General features: G+C 49.2%; 4 protein-coding genes across 4 annotated transcripts; 3 read left to right on the top strand and 1 right to left on the bottom strand.

Moving 5' to 3' along the window:
- Positions 1-147: 147 nt before the first annotated feature.
- On the top strand, positions 148-1,890 carry AFUA_5G10980 (uncharacterized protein; the record flags this gene model as incomplete). Its single annotated transcript, XM_748457.2, has 3 exons — positions 148-336; positions 396-516; positions 572-1,890. The coding sequence occupies 3 exons, from the start codon at positions 148-150 to the stop codon at positions 1,267-1,269; spliced, it is 1,008 nt and encodes a 335-aa protein (XP_753550.1). The 3' UTR covers positions 1,270-1,890.
- A 786-nt stretch (positions 1,891-2,676) lies between these two features.
- Positions 2,677-5,041, top strand: AFUA_5G10960 (DUF3405 domain-containing protein; the record flags this gene model as incomplete). Its single annotated transcript, XM_748458.2, has 6 exons — positions 2,677-3,127; positions 3,200-3,456; positions 3,516-3,805; positions 3,863-4,065; positions 4,165-4,706; positions 4,775-5,041. The coding sequence occupies exons 1-6, from the start codon at positions 3,022-3,024 to the stop codon at positions 5,039-5,041; spliced, it is 1,665 nt and encodes a 554-aa protein (XP_753551.1). The 5' UTR covers positions 2,677-3,021.
- Positions 5,042-8,189: 3,148 nt separating this feature from the next.
- On the top strand, positions 8,190-9,859 carry AFUA_5G10950 (uncharacterized protein). Its single transcript, XM_748459.2, has one exon. It carries the CDS (start codon positions 8,238-8,240, stop codon positions 9,246-9,248), a length of 1,011 nt encoding a protein of 336 aa, XP_753552.1. The 5' UTR covers positions 8,190-8,237; the 3' UTR covers positions 9,249-9,859.
- A 458-nt stretch (positions 9,860-10,317) lies between these two features.
- Positions 10,318-13,582, bottom strand: AFUA_5G10940 (DUF3405 domain-containing protein; the record flags this gene model as incomplete). Its single annotated transcript, XM_748460.3, has 6 exons — positions 10,318-11,470; positions 11,527-12,364; positions 12,417-12,963; positions 13,025-13,251; positions 13,350-13,402; positions 13,463-13,582. The coding sequence occupies 6 exons, from the start codon at positions 13,580-13,582 to the stop codon at positions 11,342-11,344; spliced, it is 1,914 nt and encodes a 637-aa protein (XP_753553.2). The 3' UTR covers positions 10,318-11,341.
- Between the last annotated feature and the right edge of the window lie 1,482 nt (positions 13,583-15,064).

Genomic DNA, 15,064 nt, shown 5'->3' with positions numbered 1-15,064 from the left:
ACATCGGTGAGATACGGGTTGATCTCTTGGATCTGTTGGCAGTATTTCAGCTAGCACGGGTCAGCTTCAGAGACCACCACAATTTCTGAGCAAGCAGACGCGCTCTGTGTCAAGTGCAGGGCCCCTTGCGCGAAGGGTTTCGTTGGCATGGTGACTAGCATGTGTCTCGACTGTGCCAGGATCAAGCTTGAGGTTGACACGGCAAACATCCACAGTGAGAAGGCGTCCCATACCGGCGAGCCCCTCGCCAATCCCCAGTCCGAGGCTGAGGAAGCCGCTGGGAGCGAGAGGGCCCCCAGCGTCGAGGGTGGCAAGCAGCCCTCCCGCAGCCGCAAGGTTAGTACCTGGCTCATTCTCTGCTCCTTGGGTGCTTCTTCATGCTACTGATCCTCTAGCGGCGCATCCAGCCATCGGCGCCTTTGGCCGCCGATGGCAAAAAAATGACACCGGCGTGTGCCAACTGCAAGAAGTCGAAAATACGTTGCACGCACCGTCAGGTGATCGATGACGATGACAGTAAGTCTCCTTCTCTTCTAGTCTCTCTTGATCGCGACGAGCTAATTGTTTCAAGGCGACGTACCCTCCCGGAAACGGAAGAAGGAAGCAGAGGCACACGTCGGTGTCACGGATGACGCTGGCAATGACAGTGACCCTTCTGCCTCGGTGGGCGCGGAGGACCAGACTCTCCCACCAGCGAAGAGACCTCTTCGGATCCGGTTGAAGGGTAAAAACGAGGAGGTGTTGACGGAGTCCGCCCCTCGTCCCGCCGGATTCGAAGCTGGTGTCTCTATTGCAAAGAGGCAGGCCCCGGGCGGACTTCGCAAACGTAAGTTTGTCGAATGCGAGGAGGAAGCGTCTTCGGGCGCGACCGAATCGGAACCCGCAGCCGCAGTGAGCGTCGAAGGGACCGGCTCCGTGGATGCGTCTAACCCTCCGCGGAAGCGAACCCGACGGGGGCGGAAGCCAAAGGTGGAGCGTGATGTTGAAGTCGTTGAGCAGGCGGCAGTTCGCAACACGACTCCAGCACCCGTCGTGGCGCCCGCTGCTGCCAGGTCCCCCGCCACAGCTCCGGGGTCGCAGCCTTTACCCTCCTTCCTGATGAACAATCTGGAAGAGGCCGCCCATTTGTCAGTGCATGCGGTTCTCAGCAGAGAACTGCAGCAGAAGCTGGAGGACGCCGAGACCAAGTGGCACGCTGCGATTCAATCCCTCCAAGCTGCCAAGCAAGCACTTGACAATTGGGTGGATGTGTGGAAGAGGGGGCTGTGAAAATAGTACTCCCTGTTCTCATACTTGGTGAAGGTCTGCAAGGTGTTGCTTTTGCGGCTGTGGGCAAATTGGATTCACAGGCTGCCTATGAGTAGGAACACATCCGACGTTGGTATTCTTCCATCAGGCCTACAAGAAAACTTTCAGCAATGGACCTGAGGCACTCTACAGAACAAGAAAGACTGTCAAGTGCAGCAAAACCTAGGCCTGTGGAATCGCAGGATCAGAGTGAGTTCTTTATGGTGTTTGATAACTTGGCGGGCCGGGATGGGCCGATTTACTTCAAGTGGTCGAGGAAGGCTGGCAGAGTTGATTTCTTAATACCTGAAAAGAAGTTGGCAATCGAGCTGCTGAAGGACTACGATCGAATGGATGAGTGACATTCTCCTCTAGAGAAAACGTCATGGTTGCCGCCCCAATCAATCACATATCCCCTTTCCTGCGCTGTACTCCGGTTGTCAACATATTTGCTGTGATTAGATCTGCAAGCTCCTGTCAACGTTTTGAAGTTCACAAGACATAATGCCTGCCGATCGTGCTGTTGCGTTGACAAGGACTGCACTTGACCAGCAGGAACTAGGACCAGGAACCTGAAATATGCCTATTTAGCGACAAGTCCCCAGTTCATTGGAGGCGAGATAAGTATTGCTGGATGATATCAGCTGAATTACAGTCGGCGGCGGCGGCTGTCATTTCATTGCCCTCGCGGTTCAGAAAATTTGCAGATCGGCAGTGAAAGCTTCATTAACAACCTCGCCGTTCCCACTGCATTAAAGGGGGGGTAGGTAATCTGCTCGGAATCGTTGCTCGACACGGTTTCATAGGCACTTTTGTCTACACTTAAGCTGCTACGAATTGGTTTACTGCGACCATGGAAGGGAGCACATGGGGGCCTCCAAATGCCCCTGAAGGGAAAATTAACAGCCAACATGTCCACCCGTCTATAATAAAGAAACATATCCGTCAGTGCCGTGCACAGCGGACGATGCTCTAGAGAAGCTGGGACATGCAATCAACAGTGTAAGTATTTATCTTTATAATAGCAAGTCTTGATCCAGGACACAATGTCTTCTCGAATCAATATAAATATCAATCTAGTTGAGCCCTTGGGTCGTTGTCAACTCTTCGGACACTTTCGGACGATAGGTCTAATTCTCCCCGATGGCAATTTCTGACGTGGAGATTCCGTGCCGTGGCATAAGGTCAGAAGTTGGCCTGCAAAGGTATCTAAGAACATGGGTTTGAGATTATTACTGCAAGGTTGTCGACATCTGATGAGAAATGCTGCTCCACCTCTGGTCTGAGAAATACACAAGTTACCGGAGACTCGAACACAGCGGGAGATTGAACTCCACTTCAATCTCTACGGCCTTTACTAACTGAAGGCTTCACTCTACGGAGTAGATGTTCAATCGGGGTAACTGCATTATTCGATTTCAGTACTTCCCTGATAAGGGCGTCAGTGTCCAGTGATCTCCTTCAGAAAGTCCTCGTCACCATGCAGTGAGGTTATCTAAGTCCCTCAGGGACCCCCTGTATCGCGAATAGTGGCCGATGGGGGCAAATGTGCCTTCCATAACTGACAGAGCAAATAGAGGGGTCGCGTTCCGTTGTGTAGCCCCGAGATTGTTCCTTTCTCAGATTCGCCATTACTAGAAGGAATGCGAGTTCTTTCAAGTGGGAAAAAGGCTCACCCAGAGGATCACACGTTACATAATCCATCATCGACCTCGCTAAAAGCGGCCCGGCGCAATGACCCAAAGATTTACGGAGCACGGAGTATTTGGAAAGGAAGGCAGCGTGCGTGCCGAGGTCCCAGAGATCGAAATCTCGATCGTGCAAACCCCGAAGACATGGTGTTGGCTTATCCGGGGCTCCCCAAAGGCAAGAGCTCCCGCATATCTTAGCAACTTACGCTGACAGATGTTAGACTTTCCATTCCCGATGTATGGATCCTATGACGCGCTAGGTCTCGATGGATTTTCATGTATGGATCGATACACCCGCTTTGGTGCATACGGCTATTCCGGGACGGATTCTCAGTTACAAGGCGCCAGACCACTGCCCCCTGTGGACTGGAAAAAAGTGAATTGGAGAACCCTGCAAGAGGAATGCTTTGAAAGGAACTCTGACAGATACGAGTCGGCTCAACAGTCCTTGAGCATGCACTCTCTGCCTTTGACTTCAGTTTCTCACGAGACTCTTCCCGATACAGCAGACTAGACCAATCCCTCCCGCAATTCAAGCCGAGGTCCGCAGTCATTTTGCGAGCGTGGCATGACATGCCTTGGACCGAGAACATGAAGCATTATGTGCGGTCACCGGTGATGGAGCTTTCATTGCATACAGGGTCGGAGTACCAAGTTTTTATCCTGACACATGTGAAGGACAACAACATACCGATATACGCGGTAAATGGGGACGATAATGCTCAGCGACTGAAGGAAAAGTATATGCCCAAGGAGTTTCACGACATGACTATCCTTTTCAACGATCATACTTTGGAATCCTGGTATCCAGCCATAGAAGAGCATAGGTATGTTCTTGCGACGCCATAATGCGAGTTGAAAGTTACCATACTGACCTCTTTGAGGCCCCAATATCAGCATCTACAGCCTTTACAAATTTTCTCCCAGGTCTTCTCAGATTTTGACTATTACTGGCAGTTGGAAATGGACTCCAGGATCTCCGGTCATTCGTACCATTTCTTTGAGAAGGCCGCGGATTTCTCCAGAAATCAACCTAGAAAATATCTCTGGGAACGCAACGCTTATTTCTATATCCCAGGGGCGCATGGTACATGGGAAGAATTTATGAAAATGGTAGAAAGTTCGATGAAGGATAAGGAAAGCATTTGGGGACCTACGCCTCTTGATTCGAAACTAACTCCTATAGGACCAAGGCCACCAGTAGCACACCCTCGCGATGACCATTATGAGTGGGGTGTGGGTGAGGAAGCCGATCTTATGTTATTCCTACCCATATTTGATCCGATCGACACTAAGTGGACCTACCCTACCATGATCTGGAATCTATCGGAGAGAGACCCTCGCCGCGCTGCGCCAATTACGATGGGCCGGTACTCTAAAACTTTGATGGATGCTATACACTCCGCACAGGTTGGGCAAGGAATAGGCCTTGCATCGGAGATGACGGCTCCGTCATTTGCCTTGTGGCATGGATTGAAAGCTGTTCAAGTGCCCCATCCTATCTATTCTGACGGGAAATGGACACCCAAAGAACTGAACAGGATTGTGAACAAAGGGTCCCCCGAGAAAATGAATGGCGGCCCCGACAGCATTTGGAATTGGAACCACGAATATGATCACATTCTTTTCCGGACGTCGTACATGTTCAATACGCAGACGGCCGAGGATCTGTACCGAAGATGGCTGGGCTATGTGGTTGATCCCCATCAATATACAGACGGCAGCTATGTGAGTGCTTCCAGACTAAATCTCCAGTGGTGCACAGCGCGCTCTAACGGTCTACGTTTAGCACCAAGACCCTCAGGGACGTAACTGGTTTGACAACGGCGATCTGGAAAGTCCTTGCACGATATTGTTTCTTGTTAGATGAAGACCTAACACCGCTCTCCAGCGAGAGGATTTGTACGGCAGACTTTGCCTTCCAAATATGTTTCTCCATACCATTAAGAACACTGCGCCAAGGAAAGGTCGCGAGATGGCTGTTCCGGTCTAAATACAGCACTAGGAGACGTACTGAATGGTCAAAAATCCTAACTGACCATATTATTATCAGTCAACATTAACCTGCAAGCTGCTGTACGTGGATGAACAAAGATAGCATCAAGCGCTAGGTATCTCTCGCCCATGCAAAGAAAGCATCTAACGTGAGTACATAATCATTGGCCAAGTAGCCTAGTTCCTTGAATCCAGATACAGTCTTCTAGACAGTGCGACTTCTTTCAGTTAGTCAACTTCACGAGGTGACATGCATGAGAGTGCATATCTCCTTATGGCGTGGGGCGGCAAGGCCTTGAAGGAGGATGAGCGCTCCTTCAAGAACGAGATTGACCGAACAAGATCCGATTAAGCGACGTTGGCATTGAGTATCTTGACGAGCGCGCACTGAACAGGTTTGAAACGAGGACGTGCGTGTCATGTTCAGTGACTTCGGTCGTGCAAGGTCACTCGGAAACGGAAATCCTCGGGACAGAAGCCTCAATTGTCAAAGTCTAAGGAGGCAGAAGATGGCTATGCGGTACGAGGTCGTTGTCTAGGTCGGTTGAGCCACGTCATTGCGTGGAGTAATTACTACAGTAGCGAAAGCAAGGATCTCCAGCGATGTGGATCGTACATCCCCCCAGAGGCTTACTTCAATGATCAAAACTCAAACTAAGATATACAGATGTACAATAGATACAACTGTGAACAATGTCTATCCAAGCTACACTAATAGTAATGCCTGGAGCATCTCAATTGCCTGTAGCCTTTCCTTATCCCATCCTAACCCACTAAGCATTAAAGGACATATGCCTGATTAGGGGCCATAGCACTAATGTTTACAGGCTAATGTGACCATCAGTACGGCTTTGTATAGGAACATTCATATCGATTATACAGAAGTAATAGTTCATACTAGATCTTTGTCATGGACTAGGAGCCTTAAGAAGCCTATGACCTAGGTTTGGATGGTAAGAATATACTAAGGGAGGAATCTAGCTAGGGCCACAGTGACTAAATATAAAAGGAGTATGTGGATGGTCCTTATGATTATATAACTAGTAGGAAGTTACTATATCAATTAGTATAAAGTAGCTGATATCTAGTTTGATATAACTTTTTATAAGGGCTATATAATTCAATTAAATAGCTTAAGCACCTAATAGGGCCATAGGCTCTACCTACTATACTACTCCCCTCCTCTTCCTTTTGAAGTAGTAGCTCCCCCAGGTGTTAAATCCCATCAGTGAGTAATGTGGAATTGCATCATAAGACAACGAGACAAGAAATTGGTCAGCTGTTTGACATCTCGGCTTGTTAAAGTTCCAGCTCAGTGGCAGGATGTCCACTCATGTCCGCAGGTCGGCTCGGCAGCAGTCCGGCGTTGAGGAGAGATGCAACTCGACAGATTGGCACTCGTCGATCAGATGTTGATTCTTGATTTCTCAGAGTGACTACTGCATCGGTTGCATCTATCCCTGTTATGTCCGGAAACCGTTACGTGTCATGGCTTGCTTGGGAATAGTTCGCCGCTATCACTGTGATGATGCGGATCAGACACTTGATTTATGTTATCTTAACGGTCAATGATAATAATTATATGGTTGTCTCATACTCTCAATTGCTCAGAATTCTGTGCCTTCTCTGATTCTGCAAATGCATTCTGCCCTCAAGTCAACACGGAGTACCTCATACGAGGAGCTGCTTGATTTTGCCTACTTGGACTGAACCCATTTATCTGATGCAATTGGAAACTCTAGTATTTTGATGTGGAGCAGACAAAGCAAAAAACTTCCAGCCTGAATCTAAATCACGCATGTATGGCATCCATTCACTCCATCAGGCAATGCGCACTCTGATCATCCACCCCTCCACGCATATCATACTTCGTGGAAGTGCCAACTCTTAGGACCCAAATCATCAATCAGGGCCGAGAAACAAAGCAATAATTTCACCATCTTGTTCACGCTTCACTCTCCAGGATCCTTCCGGACGGCAGACGGACAAGGTGTTGAGCACTGATTGGCAGTCAGCAGCTTGTGATAGACGAACCGCTGCCTTGCATATCAAAATTGCATGCAGACCTTCCATCCACGAGCGGACGGTTCACCGCAAGTCTGACAAGCGTCAAACGTCAGCAGTGTCCTGGGCTTGCGTTAGTCCAACTAAAATGGGCGTTGGAGGGGTATTCTGGATAGTCGAGGAGCCAGCAAAAACATGCATTGTATGTATTTGTTGCTACTGAGTTCGTGGAGACAGTGAAAGATACTGCGATGGTAAGTAATAACATTAGGTACCTAGCAGCACTCCGAGGCATCGTCACTGAAGGGCAGCCCTAATAATCTTAGACGTCAGAACAGCCCGCCAAGGAAGACTAGCAGGGGATTTTCCATCGGGTATGGGCACTTATTCTTAGCCCATGTCCTACGGAGTAGATTTATTGTGCTGTCGATTCTGTAGGACAGTCCTCGGAGAATGGCAGTCGCTCATGCGGCGGTAACGTAATGTATATCCCTGTAATCCTGCTGTAGCGTAACTTGTAAGATAACAACAAATGCGGCTTCCTGCAGGCATCGACCCACGCCAAGTGTCGGGCTTCACTCTCGGGGAATGACAAAGTACTGGTCACCTGCCCGGGGTACCTATTGGCATCTATCAAACTGTGTTTTGTACCTGGAGTCCTTGACGGTCGTTTGTTCAGCCTCTGCCTCTACCTAAGGTACCTACCTTTTGGTAACCCGTCTGTAATACACCTGTAACGTTACCTCGACTCAGTCTCCTCCCGCTCACTCAACTCCATAATTCTGGCCCGACCCGTCTCATTCTCCCTGTTTCTTTCTCATCCTCCCCATACCTCTTTTTTTGACCTCCAACCGTCAACTTTGCTGCATGACGGCCATCCCTCAGCTATTTGCCGTTTTCTATCCTGCCATACGATTTGCGGCCTTTCAGTTCCTACATTGAGGACGATATTTGATAATCTCAAAAGGCAGCAAGACACTCATTACTATCTCGCCCCGATTTTCACTGTTTGATGATCATTTTCTCCGCCTCATGGGAGGATCCTGAGGAACCAGCAGGTTCCGACCGCGGTCAACGGTACTCGCCACTAGTCTATCGAACCTCACGACTCACGACGGCACGATTATTTGAATACCATTTCTAAATAGGATTGGAGGCAATTGATCACCTTCGTTCCTCTTCTCAACCTTTTTTTTTTTTTTTTTTTTTTTTCAAATTTCCCAATTGTGTTCGACGTAGCATACAGCCATAGCTCCGACAATGGATGCTTTAGGAGCCTTCACATACATGTGCGACAACCTGCCGGCTTGGATCGATCAAGTTTCAAAACTGGCTGCCTATACCGCTGCGAAACATGCCGAGTACACCGAGGCTTACAAGAAATACGCCCCGGTGAGGTCTCGGCGACGCAAGAACAGCTCCGTCTGCTCCATACACACCGATGACAACTTCCCTTTGTCCCAGAAACGTGGTACCTCGGTCGAACCAACCCAGGGAACACCCAGCACTGCAGCGGAAGCCTCGATAACCCAGATTAGATTTGTTGGGAATCCTCGAAAACGCAATGCGGACGGCACTCCGTCCATTAACTCGGCCGAGGAGACTGCGGACTTTGTCAGCATTCGACACAACGTGGTCATCCACTATGACGGCCACACGCAAAAGTCGCTGGAGGCGATGGTACGGAATATCGGGACCGCACGGAACAATATGCGACGAGGCAAGATGTCACAGATCTCCCTGGGTGGGCTCCGACCGCGCATGGGCAAGCCAGACGCGAGGAGGAATCTTCTGGGCCAGGCTGACAGTTCTGATGCCGACATACTGATCAATATTCGCAGCATGCGAACCAGAGGTCCTCCTCCCGCGGAGGCTTCCTCTAGCCGCATTCCTCCGAAGGAATCGGTTTTTGATGTGGTGGATAGACAGCTCGAGCTGGCACACAGCCATTGCGAGACAGCGGCTTACCAGTTCCTGCGCTATGGAGATTGCTCGGCGGAGTTGAAAAGCGTTGTGGAGACTTTTCGGTCATTACTCGAATTAGCAACCGAAGAAGCGCGAAATCTGAAGGCAGAGCAACCTGAGGAGTCTTTACAAGAAGACATGAAGAAGGAAAGTGTCACGGTTTCACCTACGAAGACGGCTGCCGAACCTGAGGGCGGTAAACCACAGGCTTCATGCACCCACGAAATCGAAGTTGACGACGCTTCGGCCGTTTCAGTGGAATCTATCGATATCAAGGCCTTCCGCGCCAGTCGGCTCAGAGTCTAGGTCAACCACGGTCATCACCTACCATACAACGTTCTATGAGAACTACCAATCAAACTTTCATTGGGTTTAGCGTCGTGCAGCGTTACTATTATCATCATGGGCAGTGCATTATTTGGCCATCAATACCATCATTATCATTAGGAGCGAGAATAGCATGGCTATGTTTTTGGTTGGCTTGCTCACTACTTGCGATTTATTTCTTTGCAGCGGCTATCTTTGCCTCGAGCCACTCCATTCCCTCTATTTATTTCGTTCCATTCTCGGTTATGGGTTCTTTTTTCTTGTCTGTCTACGAACTATCTAACAACGTCAGACTGGCATGGCGTTGTGACACAGGCGTTTCTGACTTATTCCGATCTCATCAAGGCCATGATAACAAAGGTCATATGCAGTATATATTACAATATTTATTCGAGACTGATAATTCAAATAACTTCCAACAGGTCATCTTCAAACGTGACCCAAGGTCGACTATAACGTTTGTGCTCCCGGTTGTACCAGTCAGCAATCCAGGACCACCTTAGAACCCAACGCTTCAAACCATGACACTGAAAAACGAAGAACTCAAATCGAGCAGCTGCAAGCCGCACCATCCACCAAATCCATCAGTGGCAAGCAGGTGAAGAAACAGTGTCCCCCCTCCCCCCTGTCCCATACTGCATCTTTCCTTACCCGTCTCCCACCCCTGTTAATAGTCTTGCACGAATGACAACGCAGTAACCGCCCCAAAATCATGCGGAATACCGTAATGAGCACCCCACCTCATCCATGTCATTTGCCATCTCCGTATCCTGATTGGAGTAACGAACCGGCCACTACCGACGCTAATACAAAGTAAGGAGCGAAAGGTAATCTATCATAATTACCAGAAATACCTAAAGGATTACCAGATCCTAAGGGCTGGGGGGAGTCCCTCCCGACGACGCGGCGTCGTGTAAGAGGTCCGTTTTGGGTAAATGGTACCGTAGACTAGTCTTGAACTTGAAAATGTCAGGCTATCACTGTTGCTGACACCCCATATTGATTTTTTTTTCTTGTCTCAAGCCCAAGGCGAGAGTGCAGATCAAGTGGTCTTTTCTGCTGTTCAAGCAAAAAAACAAATCGTGTCGTCTGATGGGGTTTGGTGCACCACGGTGTAAAGTAAGGTAGATACGTCGCTGGATACTGCGAGAATCGATCAGACCACGCCTGTGCTGTCAACTACGTCACTTCAGTTGTAAAAGTTGTAAAACAAAAGGGTGTAAGGTGCTCCCGCTAGAAGTTGGGTTCTGTACTAAGGACGGGAATTTCAACTACTGTTAAGGGGACAGCGGGACACTCCCTAGAAAACCTACTCCAGAAACTGATGGAAGTCGCTGAATTCAGTAGGTGGCGACTCAGTACTCCGCACGCGGTAGATACTGTAAGCGTAATATACCTATCAGGTAGGTACCTAGGCTGTCGGGGTCCGTGTTCTTGGGATATGTACTGCGAGTTGTGATAGATCACATTTGAGATTGGAATTACACATGTGTTTTATACGTCTAATACGCTTGGTATTGAGATGATACAGCAGTGCTCCGTACGCGGTAAGTAAACATATATAGGTATTGCAGATTCCCTAATTCATGGCTGGATTGGAGACGGTTTTGGCTTGGACACCTGGTTCATTGAACGTGAGAGTGTGATTCGGACAACTAACTGCCTAGGAGTACCTCGCACTAACCTCGCTGAGCATATAGAGTTTGAATTCCTGGTCTTTCTACAGGCTTGTGGACTAACAAGGGCAGGGAAAACGGCCACCGATCGTCGCACTGTTCCCATGAATTGACGTGAAAAGACAACTACCTAGCTTTGGAAGCAATTGAGGTCGAACCCAATGGATCTCAATAGATATATACCAAGCATCGCCCAGAGACACATCAAGTGCCTGATCTCTATCCCAAACAACAAACGAAAGCACGACGGACTCAAAGATATGTGATCACAGACTCCAAACTCCACTGGCTGGGCCGACAAAGCGGCACTTTGATCAGGCTAATGAGAATTGTAGTAAAACAAGTCTATGTATACAGAGAATCAACAAAGCAGACGACAAAACGAAGGAAGAGGTATCATGGAACAGCAACGTATCCCAACTCGTAGTCAAACTTATAGTGAGTGTTATCTGCGTCAGGTCGAACATCCTTAACAGGATGAAAGAGTATCGATGGAAGACAGACTCGGCCATGTAAGGTTTCATACTTTAATGCATAATTAGCATGACTGCCTATGATCATAGCTGACGCATAGATCTTACCAGCTTCCCTCCAGTCCCCTCCTTGCTCCATCCCAGAAAGTTCCAGTACAGCCGTCCGGAGAGATTGGCACGGTAGTACCACGAGATGTCCCTGAAGCGGGCTTCCCGGCCCCAGGAAAAGGGGCTGTTCTTTGTGCTTCCAGCTCTTCCATTGACACCAGAGTTGAACCATTTATCCACGCTTTCCGCAGGCATGTTCTTGTCCGAGTAGATCGGGTGCGGAGCAGTAACCGCTTTGAGGCCATGATGCAGTGCGACGGTGACTGGGAACATTTCCGAGCCCATATGCCGACCAGCAAGGTTCTCTGCATCCATGGCGAGCAACAATTTCCTTGAGAGCCGGGAATGTGTAATCAACGAGGCTCGGCGGGGAGTATCGTTTCCTATATACCCAGATACCTCATTTCGGATGACCCAGTCTGTACCGATGGGGTGGAATATTGGAAGAAAGCCAATGTAATCAGCCTCCTCGCCGACTCCCCAAGCATAGGAGTCCTGGCGCGGCGAGGAGACCGGCGGCGAGGGACCAACGAACTCGGTGTCCCTCATAGAGATTGGACCGATGGGTAAGGGGCCCCAGACCGCTTCGTCTTCGATCTGCTCCACAAACTTTCGGAAAGCACTGTCATAGTCACCATGAACTGCCGGAATATAAAAGCGAGCATTGCGCTCCCACATCCCCCGTCGTGGCTGCTTCCGGCCAAACTCGGCTACCTTATTGGCGTATTCATAGTGATGGCCCGTAAACCGAGCATCGACCTCCCAGTTCCACACAAAGTCGAACTCGGGATGTTGCAGGGCAAAATTTTGAACGGACAGCCATTGCGCATGATGGACACTACAACCGTCAGCTGGACTCGATCAGTCAGGCAGTTGCTATTTAAACGTACTCGACGACATTGCGATCGAGATTTGGATACCGAGCCGCGACCATCGGCTCGTTCCAGAGAATGGTCATGTTCCAGAATTCTTCAGGGATATTGTCTTTCAGGACCTTCTGGTGTACCTCAACCTGGTCAATGGGGAGGTGTGGGTTTTTGACGTGAAGGAGCAAGAAGACAGCATATTCCCCTCCTGATTGTAGCGACAGCTCAGTGATCATTGAACGGATGGCCTGAAGATCATTCTCGGTATACTTCTTTCCGATATACGTCCGAATTAGGACAGCAGTTCGTGACTCAGGCGCAATGTGCTGTTTTTCTTTGGAGGGACTCTCATTCTTCTGAGAGTATCTGGCGGCATTGCGATCATGGCACCGGCACTGCAGGTCTGACCAATCCACTTCGCTCCACTTGACCTTGGATGGCTTGATCCAGTTGGAAACATGGCTTTCCTCCTCTCCGAAGCCATAAGCACCATATCTAGTGTAGCGATCAAAGGATACCTGACCATTGAACCCAACGGCCTCGTGACTTCCAAACATAGGGGATGGGAACTCTGGCCCGCAAGTCAGCATTCTCAGTGCGGCCAAACCTCCAAAAACACAGAGAAAACCTACCATGTGGAATGCCGACGTAGACGCCGACCTGGTCATCCAAACTCTCATTCAGGAGCTTCCCACGTGGTCCCTCGCATGGAACAAACGGACTCCGATGCGTGCTCTGCCATTCTTGACTGCCATAGTCTGGGTATGGTCGGTATATCCTGGGAATCTTGCTGCCTTGCTCCTCGAAACGAGGATCTTCGAGGATGGTACGGTCGTCATGACTCGGAGGGACGGCTAGCCTGTCCAATGTGGAGACGACATGGCTGAATACACTATGCACAGTGAAGAAGCTCACGTTAGTTGCCGGTTTTACCCACTGGTGGGAACTTAAGCACACCTAGGATAACGCTTTTCTTCCTCGAGATACCTCTCTTGGGCGGTCTTGTGTCTCTGCTTCCCAAGAATTCACGATAAGTCCTCTACTTCGGGTTAGGCAAACGCATGACTTACATTTGGCATCAGAAAATCCAGGTTCAATGACCACACTGTCATCAAGAGCGTGAAAAAGACGACCGTTAAGAGGCCATGGCGCGCAGACCGATGCACCAACATCTTGTTGATTGCCTGCATGGTTGGGGAGAGGAGGACGAGGTGCATTTAACCAATACGCCGGAGGATCATCTAAGACCAACTGCTTCAGACAGATGAGCATACATTGTTACCAAGGTAGCAGTCCATGAGGGAATGTCTCATACTGAGCAACCCAGCAATCCAATAACGACGTTGATCAGGAACGGGGCCTGGGTCCGCAATGCTTAGCAGAATTACTCACTATGGTAGAAGAGACCCTGAGCTGAGCCCCTCGCTGAGATTAGGGAGAGGAATCGCCATGCTGAACTCGTCATGTTGGCGACAGGGACTTCGAACCCTTCTGGTCGATAACTTGATCAGGACCTTCCTCGATTCCCACAGGCAAGATCTTTTGTGGGTCAGTGGCGCGCAAGCATCTACACATTCCACGCATTCCGCGGATGACCAAAGTTTATCCTCCTGTCAGTGAAATCCCACTTTACTGACTTTCAACGTTGAGAATCGAGCCTTATCGAGGCTTGTGACTGTGCTCCGGTATATGCAAAATGACTGTGAACCTCATTTTTTGGGCGATAGATCTGTAGAATTGCCAGAATCTATGCATATGGCCTACACTGGAGGAGCGCGGAGGAGCGCAAAGGAGGAGGAGGAGATCGAAAAGTGGTGGAATGCCGGCCCACTTTTCGACCCTGGGTTGATGGATAAACGGCAGGAACGGGAACCCAAACAAAAAAAGATTCCTCAACGACATCCAATTCCCTACTGTTCGGCATGAATCACACCTAACAAGATCTTCATGATCTTCACACCATTACGTAGCTGTGGATTTGACCCGCATATCTACTAGGTGCGGTATCTCGGAAATTGAAATTCTTCACAAGTTCAGTCAGATAGTCAGACACCATTAAAGCAATTCAGGAGAACTGTTTGACTTCACCTATTCTCCTTGAGTTTAATCTGCATCGATTATCAGAGTCAACCCTTCCTCTCGGAGTTTACCTCTCTACGGAGTATAGGTATGGTAGGCTAAGATGGAAGCAATTGTACAGAGTAATATGACATGGGACCCTGTCGCACTATGAACAGCCAATCAGCACAGAGCCAATGGGGTGCGGTGCGCGTCAAGTGGAATGATCTACAGAGTACTATGATACACAGTACACCAATAAACCACCCAGCTGGAACACACCAGCTCTGGTCCTAACTCATTCCGCCATGGTCTCAGACAGAGGCATCCTTCACTTAGCAATTTGCGTCTATCTAGCATGGTATCATTGATGGGGAAAGATGGCAGAGAAGCGACGGTGTTGACAATTAGGAATCCATACGCATATAGGATCTGAAATAAACATATGATCGCAACTTGCATCTTGCAGAGACTCAGGGGAGATAGATGATGGGGTCAACTCTGCCGTGTCTCGAAGCAGGGCTCAAAGGTAAGCTTTCACAAACACACGTGGGATGGAGATGGCTCTAGTATGGACTAATGAGTGGACACAGACACTCCATAGTCTACTGTGT

The sequence above is a fragment of the Aspergillus fumigatus genome, chromosome 5, assembly GCF_000002655.1.
Source record: "Aspergillus fumigatus Af293 chromosome 5, whole genome shotgun sequence".
Taxonomy (NCBI): domain Eukaryota; kingdom Fungi; phylum Ascomycota; class Eurotiomycetes; order Eurotiales; family Aspergillaceae; genus Aspergillus; species Aspergillus fumigatus.
Note: the sequence above shows the minus strand (reverse complement) of the source record. Positions and strands in the feature narration are given on the sequence as shown.